The following is a 21,492-nucleotide window of genomic DNA, read 5'->3' as shown; positions in this document are numbered from 1 at the left end:
AGTGACTGATCTTCTACTGTTACCTGACAAGTCAGTATCTATACTGGAGGGTTCCAGACTGTCCAGTCCCGTGGATCCCTTTCTTCCCTTCTTTCTAATTTTCTTTTGGTTAATTCTGTTAATGGGATTTAGGGCCTCATCAGAGTCCCATCTACTTAAATCCTTTTGAAATTTCTGTTGTTTCTGTTTTTTAATTGCCGCCTGAATTTTCTCAATTTGTTTCTTGAGATTCTCATTAAAGGAGTTGAACTCAGCATGGGAGCTATACACACTCAACTCCTCTACACTTTCCGCTATCTCCTCCGTTATTTCATTTAACTGTTCTCTTTCTTCGTCTGCCATCATTTTTAGTATTTCTAGGCCACGTTCTAGGGCCTTTTCTTTCCATTTTTCTACAAATCGTGTTGTAAGCAGATTGCCAGCAGGAATGATTCGCTCCAGAAGGCCATCAGGTATGACCCCTGCCTTCACGTATGACTCAAGCAATGACGCATTCCACTTTCGCTTAAGTTGTTTGATAAGCAGACTTTTATGTGCAAAAAACAATTGTTTCAATTCAGATATGTCGTTCTCACCATCAACCATATCAGTTGAGAAACTGGCGGCTATTTCACCGTCCAATTCATCACTGATTGTATACGCCATTTCAAACAGTGCGATGTCCACTACCTAGAGGCTTCAAAAATTTACTAGATACTTAATTAAAATAGTAAATGAAGAGGAATATATGATCTGTACCTATGGTTAAAAACATGAGGTTTGCCAAGATTGGCAATAGCTTATTTGTTTATCTAAACACTCATTAACAATACTAATCAATTTTATGCACAAGCCGTGTCATTAATTGCTTGGGACTTATTACTCACTCAAATGTGGAGATGAGGCCAACCTGAACTGTGAACATATACTAAACTGAAAAGAAGATTGGTTACACAGCCTCATAAAGTATACCAAGTCACGTTTATTGTATCAAATGTTAAAAGACACCGATCCTCAGATTTTGAGAATGACATACATATGAACTCAAAACATCAAGTAAATATAATAACATGAAAGGCTGTCTTACAGAGTGTTATGTATACAAGCCGCACCGCATACAGTCTATGCAGTAAACACGAATGGTGAGCATGGCAACGGAGATGCGGTGGGCGGAGCCTAAACCACTACATAGGAGGTGACGTTTGCTAGTAAGACCACACCCTGATGAAACGTCCAATTGGGACGTGAAACGCGTCGGTGGGCGGAGCTGACGCGGCTGCGTGCACCGCAGCATCATCACACACACGTGGGGCACGGAATTCCGGGCTGGCGTTCTCCGTGCAAGAGAGCAGCGGCATAGTGGAGCTAACAGCATCACGCTCCCAAGCCTGTCAACAGGACTCTGCCACACGGACCAGCGGAAGTTTCCTGGATGAGATACCTACAATTGATATGGGTGAGATCTACCCTTGTTTGCTGTGATCAAGTGGCTGCTAATTCAAGTTCTGATAATACCATGATGAACTGAACCATTTGGAGGAATCCAAGTTAATATAAAGGGGGCCCCCCATATCCAATATCTGGGCACATGTATATGTGGTGAATGAATGCGCGGATGCAAGGATAAGTGCAGCAAAATTGATGTTTCTGGCCAGACACAGTTTTGTTTATATGCTTAACACATTGAATTGTTGCTATCTGGAACGCAGTCAGCGTCATATATGTTATCCGCAGTAACTGTTTTTATGGGGACTATCTGGGGAATAACTGACCTATGGCAAATTGTCTGAGGATCGGTGTCTTTTAACATTTGATACAATAAACGTGACTTGGTATACTTTATGAGGCTGTGTAACCAATCTTCTTTTCAGTTTAGTATATGTTCACAGTTCAGGTTGGCCTCATCTCCACATTTGAGTGAGTAATAAGTCCCAAGCAATTAATGACACGGCTTGTGCATAAAATTGATTAGTACTGCCCCAAGAAGACTAAGTCGCTCCCAGTCCCTCCACACTGCATGTCTGCCTGCAGGCCGCTTGACTACCTTCTCCGCCACCACCAACAGGGTCCGGGACTCCAGGCGGATTGCTGAATTTTTTAGGCCGCTGCTAGCAGCGGCCGCTGTAATAATTTTTCTGGTGCATGTGTACATGACTGCTTAATTTTTCTGGCTGCACTGCGGGCAGCTGCAACAACAAAAGAAAAGGCATGTACATGCGCCCATTCCCCTTCGTGATCATTACCTTGCCGTGGTGAAGGGGCTTGCGTATCACAATGAAGCAATGACTGGCGCCTAGATGAGTGTCTCGGGAAGCACACAAAAGATAATAAGGTTGTTGCTTCATTGTGGTCAGACCAAATTGATCAGCTGGACAGTCACTGTTCTGTCATTCAGCTACATCAGCCAGGCGACCATATGGGCTGTAAAGCCACCAAAACCTGCACTCTCGCCATGGTGCGCACCAGTCCAGCACGGCCGTCACTACACAAACAGCTGTTTGCGGTGCGTTACACGGTGAGTTTGGTGTGTCAGTGTGAAGCAGTACCTTAATTACACTACCTGATTGATGTATACACATGCAAGATGTTTTAAAGCACTTTAGGCCTGTCATTTAGCATTCAATGTGATTTCTGCCCTTAAAACGCTGCTTTGCGTCAAATCCAGATTTTTCCCGGGGACTTTTGCCGTGTATCCCACTCCGCCATGCCCCCCTCCAGGTGTTAGACCCTTTGAAACATCTTTTCCATCACTTTTGTGGCCAGCATAATTTTTTTTTTCTTCAAAGTTTGCATCCCCATTGAAGTCTATTGCGGTTCGCGAACTTTAACGCGAACCGAACCTTCCGCGGAAGTTCACGAACCCGGTTCGCGAACCTAAAATCGGAGGTTCGGCCCAACTCTAGCCGTGGCTCCCAAAATGGTTGTTGGTTACTGACATCATCTGGTGCATGAGACAAAAAATACCATTATTTATCTACCTGACCTTTTGGATAATTTTTTAGAGGGGCTGGGGACACATTTCTTAGAATTAAGCCTCACTCCATGAGTGCCCAAAGGGACTTTTAACCATTTTACTGCTGCAAAGAAGTCAACAACTTACCTGCCCACTTCAGGGCATGAATATGTTTGTATAAATAAGTATACGCACCATTTTTAACAAACTTTAATGATGACTTCAGCTGGCTGACTTTCAGGTCCAGCTGCCCGACTGCCCGGCGATATCTCCCACAATCACAGAAAGAGCCTGGAAAACAAGCACATGACACAACAAGCAATAGAGATTAAAGGCTTAAAGTGTGACTGTCGGACATAAAATAAAAAATCAGTTCTTTATTTTTATCTGGTAAACAAGTAATAAGGATTGCTAACCAGGCAATCCAAAAGTTAAAATCACTATTTGTAACAAAATTATCTGGTATGGTCTCTGGAGGCTTTTCTGAATAGTGTGGAGCAGCTGGAGGAAGCTTCACCTTGGTCAAACGCATCCCCGGCTCCCCTGTAGACGTGAATCAGCATGATGGCATCCCCGGCTCCCCTGTAGATGTGGGTCGGCGTGCTGTTTCTGGCAGGACGCGGGCAGCTTAGAGCTGCCTTTATAGGCTGAGGAGGCGTGTCTGATGGGGTGTCAGCTGTGATGTCATCAGCTGACACCTTTTCAAGGTGCTGTCAATTCTGGGGGCTGGGCTTCTGCTCTGCCTCCTGGGTACTTAAGGCCAGTGTATTCACTTGCTCTTAGGCCTTGATACTGATCAGTTCGCTGGTTTATGGCGCTAGCCAGTGAGAAATTGAGAGCTACATTTCATATATTGCGCGATATATATATCAGCGCGATATATATGTACTCTAGTCAGTCAGTCTTATTATTTTGTAGTATTATATATTTCTAATATCATATCGTAATATTGTATATTATCTGTATATCATCCGACCTTTTGCCTGCCACTTGACCTCGCTCTTGCATAGCCCTTCTGTACCACTGCCATCTGATATATGTGTATGACTCGGCCTGTCTCTGACTTTGCTACTGTTTGATCCTTCCAATACGACTGACATCTGACTTATGTGTATGACCCTACCTGTTAATTGACTACGATTTTGCCTAACTATTGTACTTCACTCATCTGCTCTTGTGAACGACTTCGACCAGACCTACACCTTTCTCACTAGAACTGAGATTTGCACAAGTTGTGCTAGATCTCTTCACGTATTAACGTGATACTATTGCTTTGCTTGTTGATAAATGATCATTCCCCAGTCTACCTGACTCTTATTTGGTACACACAGTGGGCTTGATTCACTAAAGTATGATAACTGCTATCACAGCAGTTATGACGCTAGCTGCTGTGCACAAACCTTTGCGCGATAAGTGCACGTGATCGTGCGCAAACCTACGCTTATCACACGAAGTAACGCTGTTTGCGCGCAAACCTTTGCGCGCGGCAGCTCGCTGGATAACTGCTGTGACAGCAGTTATCACACTTTAGTGAATCAAGCCCAAAATTTGGTACGCAAAAAATAAGTTGCAGGGCATGCTGGGTTGTCCTATTTTGCATCCCTACTTCCCCCTCAGACTTAACTAATGCAGCCTGATTGGCTGAAGCCTCTTTCCCTCCTGTTTTCCCCTCCCACACCTCTGTTCCTCTCTGATTGGCCAATATTTCTCATGCTGAGACAATGCACTTTCTATAGTGAAGGGCGGGCAAATCAGGCAGAGGAGAGTAAGGGAGGAAATGACATCAGGATTAGCTTTAAAATAGCCACACTTAAAATGGGAAATGCTAATAAGGATTTTCTCTTTTTTACTGTAGAAAAATCACTAAAATCAAAATTTGGACAGTGCAATACGTATGTTATGTAAGTAGAGCAAGTATTTATCTACATATATGTGTGTTTTTTCTAAATTAGTATGGCTGACAGCTCCTCTTTAAAGTCACCTGAGCACAAAAAGCAGCATAGTGCAGATGGCAGCACACAGTGCTGGCGACTTTGTTCATGGCATGTTGCACAGTGTAACAGATTAGAGTCGACGTTCGTTCCTTGCGCAGGGCCGTCAGCTTAGCTCTTTCACATCCAGCCAGTGCCACTCCCTTGGGCTGCAGCCACCCAAGGCCTTTGTGACCTTTGCAAAAGTCTGTAAATGTGTGGCTACCTTTAGGCAATAACAGGGCAGGATATGATGGCCTCCTGGCCAGGGAAGCAGGAAATTTTGGCGCATGAGGCAGGTGGACAAAAAGGCCGCCGCCATTCACTCCCATAATAAATATCGTTTAATGGGCGCCCAACAGGAAAAAAGGGCGCCGGAGAAAAATAACGATTTAAAAGCGGCGCCCGGAGACTTTTAATATTTTATAACTGCTTCTCATGATTACCCATTATTTAATGATTTATAATTTTTTAAACATTATTTTTAAACGAAAAACAGTACAATATTTTTTAAAACATTACTTTTAAACGAAAAACCGTACAATTTTTTTAAACATTTTTAAACGAAAAACCGCACCATATTTTTTTTTAAACGTTATTAATGCTTATCATTGGGGGGTCTTAGGTTTAGGCACCACAAGGAGGGTCTTAGGTTTAGGCACCACCAGGGGGTCTTAGGTTTAGGCACCACCAGGGGGGTCTTAGGTTTAGGCACCACCAGGGGGGTCTTAGGTTTAGGCACCAACAGGGGGGTCTTAGGTTTAGGCACCAACAGGGGGGTCTTAGGTTTAGGCACCAACAGGGGGGTCTTAGGTTTAGGCACCAACAGGGGGGTCTTAGGTTTAGGCACCAACAGGGGGGTCTTATGTTAGGCACCAACAGGGGGGGTCTAGGGGTTAGGCACCAACAGGGGGGTCTAGGGGTTAGGGATAGGTACAGGGAGGGTTCTGTGTGAGAGTAGGGTTAGGTATAGCTTTAGTAAAATTCTTATTAATGTTTTATAAAACGTTATTATAAATTTTACTTTTTAAACAGGGAAGATTAATGTTTTTAAAATTGCCGATTTCATACATATTATTTAATGATTTATAACTTTATAAAACATTATTTTTAAACGAAATATAGCACTTATTTTTTTAAACGTTATTCATGATTATCGTTTAAAACCCTGCGCCCTTTTTTCCCGGCGCCCTTTTTTAACTTACGCCCTGGCCAGAGCCTGATGCAGCCATGATGAGGAGAGCTGCAGGCTCCCCGGGGCTCTGTAAATCGGGAGCTGTGATCTGCTCCATTGAATGAATATGGATTAATGCAAGTGTGTGCAAGCTGTGCCAAACACTCATTCGTTTTCTACTCCAGAGGGCAAACATTTTCAGTGCCTTATTATATTGGATCTGATAGGGTAAAGCAATTAAGAGTGTTTACAGAGATGATGATAAGTGGAAGCCAGTGATAGTGGAGTGATCATACCGCCAGACTAATGCTAGGTACACACGATTAGATTTTTCAGCCGATGTACTACTCGATCGATTTTCCGATCGATTTTCTTATCCATTTCCATTCACTTCTAGGGGAAATCGTTCAGAAAAACAATTGAAAATAAAATTGAACATGACAGAAATTATCGAAAGATTTCTCTGTAAAACTATCTTATGTTGTGTACCTAGCATAAGGTGCTGGAGACTTAAGGTGCCCATACATCAGGCGACTTTGGCGGCCGTTTGACCAACCAATTCGATTATTATTATGTAATTGGTTGAAAATCGGTGCCGCAAAGTGCAAACCCGACCGACGATGCGACCAATTTCGGGACGAAATTGGTCTTGTTACTTGATCGCGCCTGATGCAAGATGTCGGGCCGAAATTGGTTGATCAGGTGTGTGGCGGTACAGCAGCTGATTTTAGCGACGAAACAATGAAACTCCTGACGCTGCGCCCCTTATGTATAAATGTGCCCCCCCCCGTGTGTGCATTTATACATTACCTGTCCGGTGTCAGCCCCCGCATGTTGTCAGTTCGTCCTCCGGTGGCTCAGCCACATATATGCTGGTGGCGGCGCATGGCGTGTGACATCATGTGTATAGCGTGTGGCGCCATGCTCCACCACCCGCGTGTATGCGGAAGACCAGGGCCGGTTTAAGCAACGATGGGGCCCCAGGGCAAAATAAACCTGGGGGGCCCCCCCAACATATACCCCGGAACAAAAATTGGCATTAGGGGACCTTTTTTGCAGCAGGTATAGTCAGAGTGTGAAGTCCCAATCGGTCAGAGCTCCACATTCTGGCTACCCCAGCCTGCATGGGGGACAAGGGGTTAAAAAGTTTCAGGAGGGGGGACCCCACATAATTTAAAAAAAAAAATTCCCACACTCTAAACATAAAAAAAAAATTGGGAAAATAGGAAAAAATGCCAGGGGATCTTCATACAGCCATATTGCGGCTGTATAGCGATCCCTGGCCAAAGCGCTGCGGCTGCGTATGGACCACCTGGAAACCCCGTCAGGAAATTTATTGCGCTTTCGTTTGATGCATGTAAAACTACACTACCGTTAGGTTTGCTACTAAAAGTGACATTTACCGCATGTAAAAGTATACTTTTTTCCTTCGAAACTTTAAAATCGATTTTCTCAAAAACTATAAGGTCTTTTTGAAAAATTGTTTTTTTCTCTTATTCCTAATGATCTCCTTAACATATCCTGCAAATTTAGGGTTTCTAGCATTTAAGGTGGATTTGCTATCAACCATTAAAGTCGGCAGGTTTTTAAATGTGTATTTTTTTTCCTTTGAAACTTTAAGGCCTCTTGCACACTGCACGCGATTCCGATTCCACTTTTTAATCAGTTTTTACATCCGATTCAGATTCCGATTTGCAGTGTGCAAGGAGCAAACTGCAAATCAGAATCTGAATCGGATGTAAAAACTGATTAAAAAGCGGAATCTGAATCGGAATCGCGTGCAGTGTGTAAGAGGCCTGAAATCGATTTTCTCAAAAACTATAAGGCCGATTTGAAATTTTTTTCCCTCTTGTAGCCACTGGGGGCCCCTGCAAGCTCTGGGGCCCTGGGACAGCTGCCTCCTTTGCCTCTATGGTAGCGCCGGCCCTGCGGAAGACCCACACGGAGGATGGACGGACACCACGCGGAGGCTGACACAGGACAGGTAACGTATAAATGCATGCACAGGGGTGAACATATATACATAAGGGGGGCAGCGCCGGGGCAGACGCGGCAGGCTCGGCTGATTCCCTGAAGATTTCATGCTGAAATTGGACAGGGATCGGCCTGCAGTATATGGGCAGCTTGACAAAAAGATGCAAATCTCTCTCTAATCATATTCAATTAGAGATAAATTCGTTTCTGTCCATAATCTACTGATGTATGGCTACCTTTAACCATTTCTGCCGCCCGGACGTGAAGCTCACATCCGGGCGGCTGCTCTCCAGCGGCGCCGCGCTTCGGCGCACTCCCGCGCGCGATCGCGGGCGTGCCCCCGTGCTGTCCCCCGGTAGCCCTGGGATCAGTGAACGGGAACATGGTTCCCGATCACCGATCCGTGTCCCCAGCAGAAAAACCAAAGCGTTCTTACAAGAGGCTTCAGTCTTTCTGCACGTAAAATTTTCCACGTCCCCTTTGTGCTTCCGGTTAGCAAGAAGCACAAGGAGAAAAACTCAAGGTGGCCATCTTGAAGCCAAACTACTACTAGTAAAACTACATCTACTTATTTCTTACATTACAATTTACACATATAATAACATTAAAAATTAACTGTTTATTTCCCACACCAAAATAAGCCCCACATAATATTTTTAATGGAAAAAAAAATTACAATAAAAAAAAAAGACATAAATAGCTACCTAAGGGTCTGAACTTTGTAAATATGCATTTGAAGGGGGTATACTATGAACATTTTTTAAATTATAAGCTTGTAAATAGTGATGGACGCAAAACGGAAAAAATGCACCTTTATTTCCAAATAAAATATTGGCACCATACATTGTGATAGGGACAAAATTTAAATGGTGTCATAACCAAGACAAACGGGCAAATAAAATACCTATGTTTTAATTTTGGTAGCATGGATTATTTTAAAGCTATAATGGCCAAAAACTGAGAAATAATGTATTTTTTCCATTTTTTTCTTATTAATCCTGTTAAAATGCATTTATAAAAAAATAATTCTTAGCAAAATGTACCGTACCACCCAATTAGTGGCGGAAAAAACAAGATATAGATCAATAAATTGTGATAAGTAGTGATAAAGTTATTGATGAATGTTAAGATTCTCTTCGGTCCCTGTTGACCCTCCCACGAAGGAAGAGGCGTTACCCAGTAGTGGAGTCTAGGTGACCACGGGTCTTCACCCACACTCCCTTGAGGGGAGTGCAGGACCACAACCCCAGGAGGGGGATGTGGAGCTTCGCTGCCTAGTGCCCTACCAGGTCACTACTGGGATTGCCTCAGCGAGTGGTCGGGAGAACAGGTGACACTGATTGTGGAGTAGACTTGGTCCGAGGGAGGCTGGAGATTCCAAGGCAGGTGGAGTATGCTGAAGTCGAGATAACAAGCCAGTGGTCGGGGCAGGCGGAGATCAACGGTGGTCGGGGTCACAAGCCAGGGGTCGGGGCAGGCAGCAGACAGAGAATATCCAGTAGGCAGAGCAGAAGTCGGGGCCGGCAGAGATCAAGCAGTAGTCGGGGTCACAAGCCAAAGGTCACAGCGGAAGATCAGGATCAGTAAGCAGGAACAAGGTTCACCAACAGGGAGACAAGCTGTCAGAACGAGCAGCACTGCATCTAAGGGCAGTGCTGCTTATATACCCTAAATTGGCGCCAGAATTAACGCTCTGCACATGCGCAGAACGTGTGCCTCCGCTTGCGCGTGCGCGCGCACATGCGTACGCGCGCCCGCCGCTACTGCGCACGCGCGCGGCCTAATGCGCGCGCAGCATCTTGTGCGCATGCGCACTGCGCGCCACGCCGCGCGCCGCTCAGAACAACAAAGTTTATGCCAATGAGGCCCTACGCGTGCGCGCACGCGATAATCTACTGGGACGCTGCAGATGGCCGCCATGGTGAGTGTAACATTGCCCCCCCCCGAGGGGCAACCTCCGGGTGCCCCTAGGACCTGGCTTGTCAGGGAATCTCTGGTGAAATCTTCTAATTAGTAAGGGGGCATGTATATTAGTAGCGGGTTCCCAGGAGTTCTCTTCAATTCCAAAACCTTTCCACTTGATCAAGTACTGCAGAGAATTTCTTACCCGCCTGCTATCCAATATTTTCTCCACCTCAAATTCTTCGGACCCCTCGACAAGAATTGGTTGAGGCGGCTCAGAGGAACGACCGGGAAACGTGTTGGGTAAAACCTTCTTTAGGCAGGAGACATGGAACACCGGATGAATTCGAAGTGAAGCTGGCAGATTCAATTTAACTGTTACCGGATTGATCCTTTGTACCACAGGAAAAGGACCGATAAACCTAGGAGCAAACTTCTTAGAGGGGCAGTAGAGTTTAAGGTTAGTAGTGGAAAGCCATACTAGATCCCCAGGAGATAAGTCTGGTCCTCCTCTTCTGTGTCTATTGGCAGACCCTTTACTTCTTTCCTGAGTCTGTTGCAGAACACTGTGAACCATGTCAAAGTTCCGTTTAATATTTGAAATTCTTTCCAGTACTCCCGGACAATCAGAAGAAACATCCAGGCCAGGCAGAAACGTGGGGTGTATTCCATAGTTAATGAAGAATGGTGACTGATGGGTGGATGAGTGAACCGAATTATTGAAGGCAAACTCAGCGGTGGCCAACAGGGAATACCAGTCGTCCTGGGAAGCGGCAGTGAAGCATCGGATATATTGCTCCAATGTTTGGTTCGTCCTCTCTGTTTGACCGTTGGTCTGTGGATGGTACCCTGAAGAGAGGGACAGTTTGATTTGGAGACCCTTGCAAAGTTCTTGCCAAAACCGTGAAGTGAATTGTGACCCCCGGTCTGACACGATATTGGATGGCAGACCATGAAGTCGCACTATTTCTTGGATAAAAACTCGGGCAGTCTCTGCGGCTGAGGGAACTTGTTTCAACGGAAGAAAGTGGGCCATTTTAGAAAAGCGATCCACCACGACCAGAATAGTTGTGAATCCCTCTGAAGGGGGTAGATCCACTATAAAATCCATTGCGATGTCGCTCCATGGCCGGGTTGGGACCGGAAGAGGGTTCAAGAGGCCCCAGGGACGGGTACGAAGATTCTTAGAGCGGGCACATGTTTCACAGGATGTAACGTAGGATTTACAGTCCTTGACCAGTTCGGGCCACCAAAACTTTCTTTGTAAGAGTTCCTGTGTCCTGTGAACCCCAAAGTGTCCTGCTAATTTATTGGCATGGCAGGCCTGAAGAACCAGCATACGTGTGTCGGTAGGAACGAAGATCTTGTCCTGAAAGTAATAGAGTCCTTCCTTACTTGGTAGATCCGGAGGCGTACTGAGTTGAGAGGAAGCCTGTTTGATGAGTTCCAGGACATTAGACTGTAATAATAGAAACTGTTGTGGAGAAAGAATTGTTTCGGGTGCTGGATCAGGTACCGCCTCAGGTTGAAACATTCTTGATAGTGCATCCGGCTTAACGTTTTTGGACCCAGGGCGATAGGTCAAGTGGAAGTTGAACCTGGAAAAGAAGAGCGACCACCGAGCCTGACGTGGTCTTAACCTCTTGGCTGAACGTAGGTATTCCAGGTTCTTGTGGTCTGTCAGGATTAGGATTGGTTGCTCTGCTCCTTCTAGAAGGTATCTCCATTCCTCAAAAGCGGCCTTAATGGCAAGAAGCTCCCGGTCCGCAACATCGTAGTTCCTTTCAGCCGTGTTTAGTTTTCGGGAAAAGAACGCCACTGGGTGGAGAATGGATCTTGGACCAAACCGCTGAGACAAGACAGCTCCCACAGCGACCTCTGAGGCGTCCACCTCCAGAACGAAAGCCTTAGCAGGATCAGGATGTTTTAAGATAGGTGCGGATGTGAAACAAGACTTCAGTTTCTCGAAGGCAGACTGAGCAGCAGGAGTCCACTTAAACGCACGAGCCGTGCTGGTCAACTGGGTGATAGGAGCCACAATCTGGGAGAAATTCTTAATAAATTTCCTGTAGAAATTAGCAAAGCCAATAAAGCGTTGGACGGACTTACGATCCACAGGTGTTGGCCAGTCTAGGATAGCTGTGACCTTCTGAGGGTCCATCTCGACTCCTCCTGGAGAGATCTTCAGGCCTAGAAACTGTATATTAACTTGGTCGAATTCACATTTTTCCGGCTTTGCATATAATCCATGAACGCGGAGACGAGCTAGAACCCTTCTTACATGAAGGTGATGCTCTTCCAGGGATGAAGAGAAGATGAGGATGTCATCCAGGTATACTACCATGAAGTGGTCGATAAAGTCCCTGAAGATGTCGTTGACAAAATGTTGGAATGTAGCTGGAGCGTTGCATAATCCGAAAGGCATTACTAGATATTCAAAGTGACCAAACCGGGAACGAAAAGCTGTCTTCCACTCGTCCCCTTCTCGGATTCTGATCAGATTGTAAGCTCCACGCAAGTCCAATTTGGAAAAGATACAGGCGGACTGGAGCCTCCGGAACAAGTCGGGCATTAATGGAAGAGGATAGCGATTCTTGATGGTAATCTTATTGAGCTCCCGATAATCGACACAGGGCCGTAAAGAACCATCCTTCTTCTCAACAAAGAATATTCCGGCCCCTGCAGGAGAGGTAGACGGACGGATGAAACCCTTGGTGAGATTCTCTTGAATGTACTCCTTAAGAACTAGAGTCTCGGGCTCGGATAAAGGGTACGTTCTTCCGAAGGGAATGGGAGCTCCTGGTTGAAGATCAATGGGGCAGTCATAGGATCGGTGCGGAGGTAAGGCATCTGCTTTGGATTTGTCGAATACATCCAGGAAATCATGGTAGACTGCAGGAATAATGTTTCTCTGGGGAGAGTTCATACAGAATAAAGTTCCTGCACGAGGGAAGCAGGAACGCAGACAATAATCTGACTGGAATGCGACTTCATGAGAGACCCAATTGATAGCAGGATTATGAGTTTTTAGCCACGGCATTCCAAGGATCACTGGAAATAAAGGAGAAGGCAACAGATCAAAACTCAGATATTCCTGATGTTCCTCTTGAATGGTAACCAGAAGTGGCAGGGTTTCAGTGGTAATAGGACCGGAACCAATGGCAGATCCATCTGCCAACTGGATGACCAGGGGTTGGCGCTTACGGCAGGTAGGGAGCTGGAGCTGTTGCGCCAACTGGATGTCCAAGAAACATGAGCAGGCTCCAGAGTCCACGATGGCTTTAATCATAACGCTCCTTCCTTGAGGGCCCTGTAACGAGAGAGTGAGCGGAATATGAGAGGAGGCAAGCGGGGGAGCAGGAGAACCACTTGCACATATTAAAAAGTCAAGCTCACCAGGTGGTCTGATCGGGCAGTTGATCCGGAAGTGCCCAGAAGCTCCACAATATAAGCACAGATTGGCAGATCTTCGACGCTGTCTTTCTTCCAGCGAGAGAGCGGGCCGGGCTAGACCTATCTGCATAGGCTCGGGCTCGTCCAAACCAGGGGAAATGGACGGTGGAGGGATAACAGCAGGTCTCGGGCTGGGTAGACTCCAAGCTGGTCGAGGAGCTCCGGCCCTTTCGGAACGTCGCTCTCTGAGGCGTCTGTCGATCTGTATAGCCAGCTGGATGAGATCTTTAAGGGAATCCGGGACCCCCACCCGGGCCAACTCATCCTTAAGGGTGTCAGAGAGTCCCTGCCGAAACTGGAACCTTAGGGCAGAATCGTTCCACGAGACATCCGCTTCCCAGCGGCGGAACTCCAACACATAATCCTCGACGGGTCTTCTGCCCTGCCGAAGGGACTGGAGGGCGCTCTCCGCAGAAGCGGCTCTACCGGGATCATCATAGATCTCTGCCATGGTCTCAAAGAACAAATCAAGGCTTAGTAGTGCTGGATGACGTTGCTCCACCAAACGAAGGGCCCACGCCTGGGGTTCCCCTTGAAGAAGGGATATCACAGCTCCTACCTTGATTTCTTCACTGGCAAAAGTCCTAGGTAACAGGGAAAAATGCAGACGGCAGGCACTTTGAAACCATCGGAATTTGGAGCGATCCCCTGAGAAACGTTCAGGCAGAGGTAAACGAGGTTCAGGAGGAGCAGCAACTGCACCCTCTCCGACTGGAGGAGGAACCACCGGGGCAGCCGCGGGCACAGCAGGAGGGACTGCAGCGACATCAGCAACAGGCCCAGTACCTCGGAGTTGGTCCCGGATCTCCTGATAACCCTTCTGGACTTCATCCATAGAAACACGTAGTTGTGTCACAAGGTCATAAAGAATCTCCACGGGAGAACGAGTTCCACCAGTGTCCATCTTGGCTGCTCGTTACTGTTAAGATTCTCTTCGGTCCCTGTTGACCCTCCCACGAAGGAAGAGGCGTTACCCAGTAGTGGAGTCTAGGTGACCACGGGTCTTCACCCACACTCCCTTGAGGGGAGTGCAGGACCACAACCCCAGGAGGGGGATGTGGAGCTTCGCTGCCTAGTGCCCTACCAGGTCACTACTGGGATTGCCTCAGCGAGTGGTCGGGAGAACAGGTGACACTGATTGTGGAGTAGACTTGGTCCGAGGGAGGCTGGAGATTCCAAGGCAGGTGGAGTATGCTGAAGTCGAGATAACAAGCCAGTGGTCGGGGCAGGCGGAGATCAACGGTGGTCGGGGTCACGAGCCAGGGGTCGGGGCAGGCAGCAGACAGAGAATATCCAGTAGGCAGAGCAGAAGTCGGGGCCGGCAGAGATCAAGCAGTAGTCGGGGTCACAAGCCAAAGGTCACAGCGGAAGATCAGGATCAGTAAGCAGGAACAAGGTTCACCAACAGGGAGACAAGCTGTCAGAACGAGCAGCACTGCATCTAAGGGCAGTGCTGCTTATATACCCTAAATTGGCGCCAGAATTAACGCTCTGCACATGCGCAGAACGTGTGCCTCCGCTTGCGCGTGCGCGCGCACATGCGTACGCGCGCCCGCCGCTACTGCGCACGCGCGCGGCCTAATGCGCGCGCAGCATCTTGTGCGCATGCGCACTGCGCGCCACGCCGCGCGCCGCTCAGAACAACAAAGTTTATGCCAATGAGGCCCTACGCGTGCGCACACGCGATAATCTACTGGGACGCTGCAGATGGCCGCCATGGTGAGTGTAACAATGAATTAATGAATGGGAGGTGAAAATTGCTCTGATGCATAAGGTGAAAAATTCCTGCGGGCTGAAATGGTTAAAGGGACACTGTAACAAAAATGTCATTGTGTTTTCTACCATCCTACAGGTTCCTAAACCTATTATAATGTGCTCTGGCTTACTGCAGCACTTTATACTATCACCATCTATGTAATAAATCAGCTTATCTTTCCCCTGTCGGACTTGTCGTCCTGTGTCTGGAAGGCTGCCAACTCTTCAGTGTGATCTGCTATGCATGCCCCCTCTATGCACACTCCCCTGTGTGTTATTTACATTAGCCAGCTTTTCTCTGCTCTCTTATCTTTTACAAGCTGGATAAATCCTCTGTTCACATACTGATGAGTCACATACTGCAGAATTACAGACAAGTCAACCAGGCAGAGCTGTCTGCAAGAGTAAACAAACAATCAGCTTGTAACTCTTCAGTGAGCTGAAAGAAACACACAAATGATCTCTTGAGATTCAAAAGGAAGGCTGTATACAGCCTGATTGTGTATGGATGTATTTTCTATGTGTGGACATACTGTACATCAACCTACTTCCTGTTTTGGTGGCCATTTTGTTTGTTTACAAACAAACTTTTTAAAACTGTTTTTGACTACTTTTAATGCGGCGGGGAGCGGAGAAATTGTGACAGAGGGTAATAGGAGATGTCCCCTAACACACTGGTATGTTTACTTTTGTGTGATTTTAACAATACAGATTCTCTTTAAGGTGGACATACATCTAGTGATGATGAACAGATTCGATCAAGAGACAAATCTCTCTCTAATTGGAGAGATTTGTCAGCTGTCTATACACTGTAGGCCGATTCCTGAATGATTTCAGCATGAAATGTTGTGAGAATCGGCGGTGGGTGGTCAAGCGTCTCGCCACCCCAGGCCGCTGTGCCCTTAATGTTTTATGCGCCCCCCCGGTGCCCCCTGCAGTTATACTTTACCACCCGCCACCCACTGGTATCTGCCATACTTCCGCATTCTGGCCCCACGTGACTACCATCGATGTAGCACAAGGGGCGCTTGTGTGACATCACACAAGCGCCCCACGTGCTATAACGCCGGTAGTCAGATGGGGCCAGAATGCGGAAGTACAGCGGACACCAGTGGGTGGCTGGTGGTAAAGTATAACTGCACGGGACACCAGTGGGCGCATGGCAGGTAAAGTGTAACTGCACCGGGCACTGGGGGGCACATAAAACATTAGAGCTGATAGTGACGGGAGGTTTACGCCGCGTTTGTTGTTTGCAATTATCGCATGCCGTTACCGCTGCGCACACGATCAAGCATGTCGGCCAGACATCTGGCATCATGTCCGATCGATACAAGGCCTGAAATTGGTCCCATTGTCGATAGGGCATGTTCTTGGCAGCACCAATTTTTATCCGATTTGATTATTTGCATTTGTGCAGATTAATTTTGAAACTAAAGTTGTTCAGGGACTTTAGGACCCATTTATGTGTTTGTAACCCGCTGGCAATGTGTCATTTTTTATCTTATAGTATTTATTATTTATAGTATTATTATATTATTATTTATAGTATTATTTATAGTACTTGTGTGTATTTCATGATGCTTGATAAAATTACCAAAATATAAGATTTAAAATGATAGATAAAGTGTCTATTGATATATCTCTGCTTGGTGAGACTCTTGTCATCCGAAAATATATTCTATGATGGTTTTGGATGACCTTTCCATGTGCACATATACTCGGTTATCTGCCTCAAACTCGCTTCTTCCTTCAACACCTTCAAGCAAGCCCTCAAAACACATTTCTTTAAAATGGCCCACATCTACCACACTCTAACGCTCTCAGTCAACCACCTTTTCCACAGTCCTACCTTATGTGTCCCTCCCCCACCCTTTAGATTGTAAACCTTTGGCAGGGCCTCCACCCTCCCTAAAGGGGCCCATACACCTAACTATTTTCCCGCTGATATACAGCAGATTCGATCACTGTGATCGAATCTGCTGTGAAATCATCACGCAAACGCTGACAAAACGATCGATTTCCGTCCAAAATCAATCGTTCCCATTAATTCCTGTTGATCCGTCCAGGCGGAAGATTTTTCTCGATCGCCGGCGGGTCAAGAGTGCATCGATAGCGGCATTCGAATGTCCGACAAACCGACGCAATATAGCGGAGATACATTACCTGTTCCGGCCGGCGCGACTCCCCCGGTCTCCGTTGTCTTCTTCTCCGCTCCGGGCTCCAGCTTCACTGAACTTCCTGTCCCGGCAGGAAGTTTAAACAGTAGAGCGCCCTCTACTGTTTAAACTTCCCCTGGACAGGAAGTTCAGTGAAGCAAGCCAGCCGGACCGGAGACCAGCACGGAGAAGAAGACAGCGGAGACCGGGGGCGTTGCGCCGGCCAGATCAGGTAATGCATAGCTGGCTGCCAGGCGGCGGCGGCGGCAGCTCCACAGATTGTGATCGGAAATCGATTCACAATTTGTTTGCAGTAAAGGCAACCATACGATCCCTCTCTGATCAGATTCGATCAGAGAGGGATTTATCTGTTGGTCGAATCTGATGGCAAATCGACCAGTGTATGGCTACCTTTAGTGTGTCCTTCTTAATTTTGCTATCCCAGCAATGACACCCTTCCCATGGACTAACTCGAACTTGTTTTGCCGGGTCTCTGTAAAACACATTTTATACCCTGATTGCATGTATAACCTTGTGCTATGTTTTATAACCATTTGCTACCGCTCTGTCTGTCACCCCTTGTTACATTGTAAGTATCCCTATTTATTGTCCAGCGCTGCGTAATATGTTGGCGCTTTATAAATACAATAAATAATATTATTATTAATAATATCAATTGTAATAATAATAATATCTGCTGAGTATCGTATTGTGCCCTATGGAGAGGGGGAGGGGGAAGGACAGGGAGGAGCCAACAGCAGCTGGAGAAATCAGCTGAAGGTTGTCCAGTTGTTGGGCGAAGAAGAAAAACCCCTAAAACTATGAAACAATTGTTTTGGAGGGCTAGACTTGCAGCGGTGAACAAGTCCACTCAGGATTCAGGACTCGATACCTAGGGTGACCGGGGCTGAGTGCTGTACAGACGTATCACTAGCCTACAGGCTAAAAACGTGTGTGAGGGAGATGGACAATGACAAGAAGCTCAATGGAGCAGCTTCCAGCAAGCGGCGTGATGAAGGGAACAATGCATGGTCCGGCATCTTTGTCACTAAAGATTCAGCCTGCCAAATTTTTAAAGCGGACCCGAACTCAGAACTTCCTCTTTGCTGTAAAAGATAAGCAACAACATAATAACTTTTAAAGAAAAATATTTCTTTGTTACAGCTGATACGAATCCTTAAATAAATTGGCAGTGTGTCTACTTCCTGCTTTCATGGAAGCAGACATAGGGCTTGATTCACAAAGCGGTGCTAACTGTTAGCACGCTTGTGAAAAGCCCCTTTTTCATGTCTAAAATCAGTTTGGTCGCGCTAAGTAACGCTCGCGTGCAAAGTCCTGCGCAAAAAATATCGCAGTGCAACGAGAACGACGCACCCGATGTGCCTATAAGGTTGCATGGGGTATGACCTTAATGTTGCATAGTGCACGCGGGACATTGCGCGCAATCTAAATTTCACTGCTGCGTGCTAAGTACTTAGTACCCTAGTTAGCACGCCCAAAGCCTTTAGGCGTGCTAACTAGGTTAGCACCACAGAGTGAATCAAGCCCATAGGATTAACCACCCTGGCGTTCTATTAAGATCGCCAGGGCGGCTGCGGGAGGGTTTTTTTTAAATAAAAAAAAAAATATTTCATGCAGCCAACTGAAAGTTGGCTGCATGAAAGCCCACTAAAGGGCGCTCCGGAGGTGTTCTTCTGATCGCCTCCGGCGGCCAAAAGTAACACGGAAGGCCGCAATGAGCGGCCTTCCGTGTTTTGCTTACTTCGTCGCCATGGCGACGAGCGGAGTGACGTCATGGACGTCAGCCGACGTCCTGACGTCAGCCGCCTCCGATCCAGCCCTTAGCGCTGGCCGGAACTATTTGTTCCGGCTGCGCAGGGCTCAGGCGGCTGGGGGGACCCTCTTTCGCCGCTGCTCGCGGCGGATCGCCGCAGAGCGGTGGCGATCAGGCAGCACACGCGGCTGGCAAAGTGCCGGCTGCGTGTGCTGCACTTTCTTTCATCAAAATCGGCCCAGCAGGGCCTGGAGCGGCACCCTCTGGCGGTAATGGACGAGCTGAGCTCGTCCATACCGCTAAGGTGGTTCCTTTTACAAATTAGCTGCATTGCTGTGTCAACCAGCTGACACAGCTGAGGCATCAAATTACAGTTGTGATTAGTCACAGATGAGGGGGAATTAGACAGGCTAAACTCTCTAAATACATACAGGGTGCATTTCTCTAGGTTTCCCTTCTGCCCTGTGCAAGAGGTCAGGTCAAGTTTAAGTCGGATGACAGCTGTACACATGCTAGATTTTTGTCAGGGACAGTCCTGAATAGCCAAGTGCCATCTAGTGTGTCTACACAGGTTGAGACATGGAGGAGGGATAGGCTGGAAATAACTACATGTCCTTTCTTCCTGGCCACGGGCTATACACTGCGCTCTGTTTCCACCTCTTTACACGCCCCAGTGAGCAGGGGGTAAGGTGTCACACACATTACTCTGTAGTGTAATTAACCTGACATTCCGCAGCTTGGGGACAATGGATTCCGGCATCAGGTGTCTGGGCTGAAAATCTCCTTTCATTACACAAGACTTGTGCTAAGGTGGAGCGTAATCTGTGACTTCGCATAATACGGATTTCATCATTCCACCGTATACAACCGCCTCTTTATATACTATTTATATGCTGTTATGCAGCCAAGCACACAGGAGCATCAAGCGCTTGTTTAAAAGAAATGCATTGTTTGTAATTTAGCAAGTTTTTGGGTTTTTTTTCACATTTTTTTAATTATATGTAGTAAATGTATACAAACACAAGAATGAAAAAGTTTTATTTATTTTTTACTTTATATATTTTGTTACGTATTTTATTTGGTGCTTAAACCCCCCCAAAAAACTATTTTAGACCTATTTTTTTTATAACCGGTATTTATATTTTAAAAATTAGAACCTTTGAAAAAGTTACTAATAAACATTTCCATGTTTTGGTTGCCCGATGCAACCTGATGGAGTGACTGGTACATTTTTGGAAACAGAAATATGAAAAGAATATTTGTGGATCATAGGCGCTTATGGTAACTTCTGGAAGGATTCGCTTGCAGATGTGTTTTTTAGCTGCTAACTGGCACTTTCTGCTTGATCAGTTCCAGCAGGGCCGGGCCAAGGCATAGGCTGGAGAGGCTCCAGCCTCAGGGCGCAGTGTAGGAGGGGGCGCACAATTCATTCAGCTGTCATTCCTAATTGTGTATGAAGCAGAAAGAAATAAGAAAAGGGGATACATGGAAGTGACTACAAGCCAGATAACTAGAGATTGAGGTGTTGGGGGCCCTGGGGTGCCTCTTAGTCTAAGAGCAATCAGTGTGTGACGGCTGGAGTGGAGGGATGGAGGGGCGCACTTTGGTGTCTCAGCCTTGGCTGCTGGAGGACCTTGTCCCGGCTCTGAGTTCCAGTCTGGCTTCGCTCTAACCACTCTACAGAAACAGCTCTTACTAAAGTGGCCAATGATCTTCCTACTGCTAAATCCAAAGGATCACTTTTCCATACATCCTTCTTAATCTGTCATCAGCATTTGATAGTGTTGACCACACCTTACTCCTACAGATACTTCCATCTGTAGGCATAAAGGGCCTCGCTCTCTTCTGGTTATCTTCCACTCTCCGGAAGATCTTTCACAGTCTTACTCAGATCACATCTCTTCTCCACAACCTTTGTCTGTGGGGGTACCTCAAGGCTCTGTCCTTGGCCCCCTTGTCTTTTCAATCTACATGCACTGCCTTGGCAAGTTAATCAACTCATTTGGAGATCAATACCACTTATATGCAGATGATACACAACTGTACCTCTGGGACCCAGACCTTAAAGTGTACCAGAGCTCGGGAACCTAAAAATATTTATACATACTTGCGGCTTCCTCCAGCCCCATAAGCTCCGATCGCTCACACGCTGCTGTCCTCAGCATTCTGCAGCGCTGGTACCGGGTCCGTGCACTTCCGTCAGTCGGCTCCAGTCTGGCGTAAGAGAAGAGCGCCCTCTACGTATCTCTCCAGCAGCTGCAACTAATCATTTTTTCACCGTCTCTGTCCACCTCTCTGCCTGGTATACAATAAATGTTAATAACACCCCCATAACTTCAGTTCCCAAAGCACGGTGCTTAGGGGTAATATTTAACTTCACTCTCATTTATTGCTCACATTCA

The 21,492-nt window shown here is 46.7% G+C and overlaps 1 protein-coding gene across 2 annotated transcripts in view; it reads right to left on the bottom strand.

The window, feature by feature from the left end:
* COLEC10 (collectin subfamily member 10) overlaps window positions 1-21,492 on the bottom strand; it is an 83,288-nt gene that overhangs the window by 20,869 nt on the left and 40,927 nt on the right. For both annotated transcript variants that reach the window (XM_068237955.1, XM_068237956.1), the window contains exon 6: window positions 3,128-3,223. In XM_068237955.1, coding sequence (XP_068094056.1) covers window positions 3,128-3,223 — 96 coding nt within the window. The remainder of the gene's footprint in view (window positions 1-3,127; window positions 3,224-21,492) is intronic.

This window comes from Hyperolius riggenbachi, chromosome 5, assembly GCF_040937935.1.
Source record: "Hyperolius riggenbachi isolate aHypRig1 chromosome 5, aHypRig1.pri, whole genome shotgun sequence".
NCBI classification, from domain to species: Eukaryota; Metazoa; Chordata; class Amphibia; order Anura; family Hyperoliidae; genus Hyperolius; species Hyperolius riggenbachi.
Note: the sequence above shows the minus strand (reverse complement) of the source record. Positions and strands in the feature narration are given on the sequence as shown.